The sequence below is a fragment of the Porites lutea genome, chromosome 4 (assembly GCF_958299795.1).
Source record: "Porites lutea chromosome 4, jaPorLute2.1, whole genome shotgun sequence".
Lineage (NCBI taxonomy): Eukaryota > Metazoa > Cnidaria > Anthozoa > Scleractinia > Poritidae > Porites > Porites lutea.
Window position 1 is genome coordinate 1,149,714 of NC_133204.1, and position 5,287 is coordinate 1,155,000.

Below are 5,287 nucleotides of genomic sequence, written 5' to 3' on the forward strand. Positions count from 1 at the left end.
AATTCTAACAAAAAGAACGTGAAAAACAACTAACCTCTATGTAGGCTTTGATGCATATTTTGGAGTAACCATTCTCATCTTAGCCTTTTCAGTCGCAGTCTTTATATACTTAGTCTTTCAACACAATTAGGTCGTAAAGAGTCGGAGCGATTTGCCGAAAAATAATTTTATTCAGTTCCAGTCTCCGAGCGGATACCTGATTTTGGAGTATCCATTCTAGTCACGACCGTTTTGATCGGTCTGTTGATGTTTTTGTTTTTATCTGAACACAGGCAGCCCAAACTCACGTTGCGAGAGAAGGGTGTAATGTAATTTACATAACATATGTGACGCGCCGGTATCGCGTTACAGGCGACCGTTGAAAATATAAGAGACTTTGTATGGGAAATATATTACTGAGATCTGCGACCGCCAAATAACGCTAAACCTTACTTTTTCTTAAATGAAATGAATAAAAAAGTCTTACCTGCAATCTATTCCGCTGCGATTTGGTGTCTGTTTGTCGTTTTACTGTGTTTTTTGGCTTTATTGCGTAACCACTGTTACTCCTTTCATAGAACGAAGTGAAGGCTGGTCACTTCCATCTGTAGGGGTCCTGGACCAGTAACAAAAAAAATGCCGTTTTTTTCGCCGAAATTCAAATCCGCTGCAAAATTTTCAGCTCCAGCCCAAGAAGGAAACCTCTTCTTCCTCTCTGGGAGATCGGCTCGAAAAAAAATCCATAATTTCCCCATCAAATCGAGCCATTTGTGCCGGACTTCGAGGCAAGTCTGGCTTTCGTGCAGTGCCTGTGACCATTGTCGCGCTTACCAAGGTTTCCAATTTCAAATGCAAACTAGTTGCTAGGGTAGCGTGGTGAGGCGAGGAGCCTAGTTAACGAGTCATTTCTGCCCTTGCACCCGTCGCGTAAGTGCTAATTGTCACCCTAGCAACTAATTTGCATTTGAAATTGGAAACCTTGGTAAGCGCGACAATAGTCACAGGCACTGCACGAAAGCCAGACTTGCCTCGAAGTCCCGCACAAATGGCTCGATTTGATGGGGAAATTATGGATTTTTTTTCGAGCCGATCTCCCAGAGAGGAAGAAGAGGTTTCCTTCTTGGGCTGGAGCTGAAAATTTTGCAGCGGATTTGAATTTCGGCGAAAAAAACGGCATTTTTTTTGTTACTGGTCCAGGACCCCTACAGATGGAAGTGACCAGCCTTCACTTCGTTCTATGAAAGGAGTAACAGTGGTTACGCAATAAAGCCAAAAAAACAGTAAAACGACAAACAGACACCAAATCGCAGCAGAATAGATTGCAGGTAAGACTTTTTTATTCATTTCATTTAAGAAAAAGTAAGGTTTAGCGTTATTTGGCGGTCGCAGATCTCAGTAATATATTTCCCATACAAAGTCTCTTATATTTTCAACGGTCGCCTGTAACGCGATACCGGCGCGTCACATATGTTATGTAAATTACATTACACCCTTCTCTCGCAACGTGAGTTTGGGCTGCCTGTGATCTGAACCAAAACAAAAGCGCGCGATCTGATTGGTTGAGCAGTGTCGCGTGACCACTTGGCCCTGCCCTTAAATTTAGGGATATTCCGGACTGAATACGTATTTATTACAAAGATGTCCAAATTGCCGTCGATTTCAGTGGCTTCGGCCACAAAATTTGTCATTCTACTTGCCATTAGTCTGCTCTTCGGCAATTTTCTTATGGTTGTACAATCTAATGCGATCTCCCCGAAACGATACCAAAAACTAATTGGTCCAGGATTTTCAACAAACTGGTTTAAAACAGCCGAGCCGATGGCGAAGTACAGTGAACAAAATATCATCGATGTCCGCAACAAAGACTTCTCTAACCTCAGATTACGATGCAGAGCAGATCTCTACTCGTACGATTACACGGCGATAAACTTCACTTGGTTTCTTAGAAACTTGACAACTGTCGTTGATCATTGTTTAAAAAACAAAGTGATCCCAATTATTTCGTGGATCCACCACCATGCTGAGGCATTTGCGTCTGAAGATGATCGCGTCGCGTACGTGGCTTGGTGGACAGCTGTGGCAAACGAATTAAAAGACAAGGACTATAAACTGAGTTTTAACCTCTTTACAGAGCTGGGAACAGACGATTGTGGAAACAATTGCAGCGAAAGTCTTCGTGAGAGATCAGACAAGTACAACAATTGGACTTCCGATGTGGTGAAGGCAATCCGTGCGACAGGTGGAAAGAACGATCAAAGAATTCTCATTCTTGGATCGCCAGGAAAAACAGCCAAAGATCTCGAAAAAATCAAGCCTGAAATCTACGAAAACGACGACTATATAATGGCTGAGTGGCATATTTATGCCTCAGGTCCAAACAAAAAGCCTGACGGGCAAAAATTCTGGAAGAAAAATGGGACCGATAAAGGACGAGATAATGTGAAACTTGCGATTGAACCTGCGACCAACTTTACGCGAGATAGGGGAATTCTGACCTATCTCGGTGCATGGATGCCACAAGACAACAAAAACGGAGACCTGAATCAGCAAGAGGTCATCAATTTTGCTCGCTATTTCGTGGAACAGCTTTGCAATGCAGGTATACCGTGGTCTTTGAACGTCCTGGATCGTTATTATGATACCAAAGAGAAGAGGTGGTTGACAGAAAAGCAGAAAATAAAAGGACGGTCCCTTAACATGTCAGAAGTGTTGGAAAACATACGCGACGTGATGCCAAAAGATCCGAAAGCATGTTATTGAAAACGGAAAGACCCAAAGATATTTAGGCTAAGTTCTTCTAGGTACTAGGAAAAGAGGACGGATGAAGTTTAAGAAAAGACAAGTGCAATGAAACAATAATAATATATATCGATGTAATATTTTCTGTGTTAGAATAATTGTATAGATTTAGCCAAGGCCAAGGTCACATGGTATCTTTTAAGAAATGCCTTTCTTCAGTAATTCAGTTATTGCCATAATCATGAAATAAAATGAATTCCTCCTGAAAAAAATAATTGGGTCCTGCATTTAATTAAAAACCAATAACTGGTCAACGAAGAACTTTAAAAACACGGCGTAACCTCAAACAGTTGTGCACCTGAACCTGCCGTATAGTCTTGCGTCCGCCATTTTGAAAACGTTTTGGTCGTGTTTTGATCGGTCTGTTGATGTTTTTGTTTTTATCTGAACCAAAACAAAAGCGCGCGATCTGGTTGGTTGAGCAGTGTCGCGTGACCACTTGGCCCTGTCCTTAAATTTAGGGATATTCCGGACTGTCTAGGGGTTCCCACTTTCCAGCTCCTGATACTGCCTCGTACCCAGACGTCTCTCTTTTGATGAAAATGTGCGCGCAAAGGAAGGCGGGAAGGAGACAACGGGCTTCGCCTGCCGTCTGTACCCTTCCCATGGTCCCCTGCGGTTTATTATGATCACCAGTCACTCGTTTCGCGCTCGCCTCTGCCATGTGAAAAACGAAGCGCCTGAGGAGGAGGCTGCTCCTGATACTTAATTTCCTCAGGAGGTTCGAAATTTATTAACATTTCGCGCATCTCTCCCCTTTCAAACAAAATAACTGAGCGAAGAAAAAGACAGTTGTAGTAATAGGGTTTTCAAAACGAGACAAAAGGACAAAAGAAACAATTTCAAAAAAGTAAGATCAGGAAAATGAAAACGTAAGGGAAAGTTCATTTAATATGACAAGGGGAGGGGATGAAGATATTGAAACTCGAAGCTTGAAATTTTAGCAGCCCCCCTCGCTAGCGGTTCAATTTTTTAGGAGCCCCCTCCTTGGTAGTCGAAAAAATTTCAGAGCCCCTCCCCCCTCCTCCTTCAATTCCTTTGCTCCCCTGAAAAAAGATCGCTGGACTGTATTAAATATATTTACCGTTATTGTCTTCAATGGGTTATACTATGACAAACTTGAGATACAGTTGTGATACAATTTTCTAGAGCATTTTTAGGATGAACAAGAGTGTAATAATTACTGAGACTACATTTGTTATATCTGTAAACCACGTGATATAGCTGAGTTGCACAGGTCATTAAATTGTTGAGTTGAAAACCATCCGATCTGTATGATGATGTCATGTGTTGGTTTTGAAGTATACAAATTTTCGGAGCCCCCCCTCCTAGCGCAACAATTTTTTCAGAGCCCCCCCTTCGGGTGTCTAAAAATTTTCGGAGCACCCCCTCAATATCTTAATCCCCCCCCCCCCTTGTCATATTAAATGAACTTTCCCTAAAAAAAAGAAAAAAATGGACAAATAAATAAACAGAAAAAAAAGTTGACCCCCAACCCCATCAAAAATGTTACAGTCAAACGAGGTCAAGCGTACCCCCCAAGAATCCATTAATAAATTTTATTATTCAAAAGTTGAATCCGTTGCTAGTTGTAGATTTCAGATTGATCTCTGTATTCCTGTATGTGTAATGAGCCGTGAATTCACACGCGAGGCAGTTATGAAACTTCTACCAGCTCCATTTTCCTGAAATTGATGTAAATGTCTTCTAAGAAGCTTAATCCATTCAAAGATTTCCAATCTGACCAAATACAGAGAAGTTCTCGTAAAATATTCAATGCTCATTACGCATGCAGAAATGCCGCTTTGAATTTGACACCAGTTACGGGAACGACTAATGGATTCATTTTTCAAATAATCAATTCACTGATAGAATCTTGGGGGGTACGCTTGACTTGGTTTGACTGTAACTGGTCGTTGTAGTCGTGTTTCACTAAACCTCGATTTTAAGATTGTAAGCTGTTTATATACGAGCATAATTGATTCTCTCTGATCCCAGCAGATAATCGAGTTGGCTTTGCCCTGATGGCATTCCTGGTTCTAGAAACGTCTGTATTATACAATAGACGAATTTTGTCGTGCTCCCATCGCCGATTTCAGCAGTATGATTCTAGCACGATCTTTGCAAAGGTTTTGCGACGGTTTAGTTTTGCTCGATACGTCGGAGGTATCTTTAATTTCACCAAACTCGCCACAGATTCCATTGAGAAAAGAATCCACAAAATTCCTCACATATAAAACGGCCCGCAAGTGCCCTCTTGAATGTGAGCGAAGCACACATTCTCCATTTGGGGAACTTGCACGTCGCTCTTACCAGCGAAAAGAACAACGATTGAACAAATCAATAAAACAAAGAACAACACGAAATGTTATTAAGTAACCCTCTCTGTCTTCACACTTCCAAGATCAATTATATTTCCTGTACTTTGATGTGTTTCTGCATAGCAAGGCGGAATGGGAGGCGAAAAGGGAAGTTGTGCGCATTCGAACGTGTCACCATTGTCGTTTGT

General features: G+C 41.6%; 1 protein-coding gene across 1 annotated transcript; it reads left to right on the forward strand.

Moving 5' to 3' along the window:
* The first annotated feature begins 1,671 nt into the window (after positions 1-1,671).
* Positions 1,672-2,977, forward strand: LOC140935140 (endoglucanase A-like). Its single transcript, XM_073384675.1, has one exon. The coding sequence runs from the start codon at positions 1,705-1,707 to the stop codon at positions 2,737-2,739; it is 1,035 nt and encodes a 344-aa protein (XP_073240776.1). The 5' UTR covers positions 1,672-1,704; the 3' UTR covers positions 2,740-2,977.
* Positions 2,978-5,287: the final 2,310 nt, after the last annotated feature.

Bases quoted from the DNA above. Each gene is read 5' to 3' on its own strand.
- LOC140935140 (XM_073384675.1), top strand. From the start codon at position 1,705: ATGGTTGTACAATCTAATGCGATCTCCCCGAAACGATACCAAAAACTA.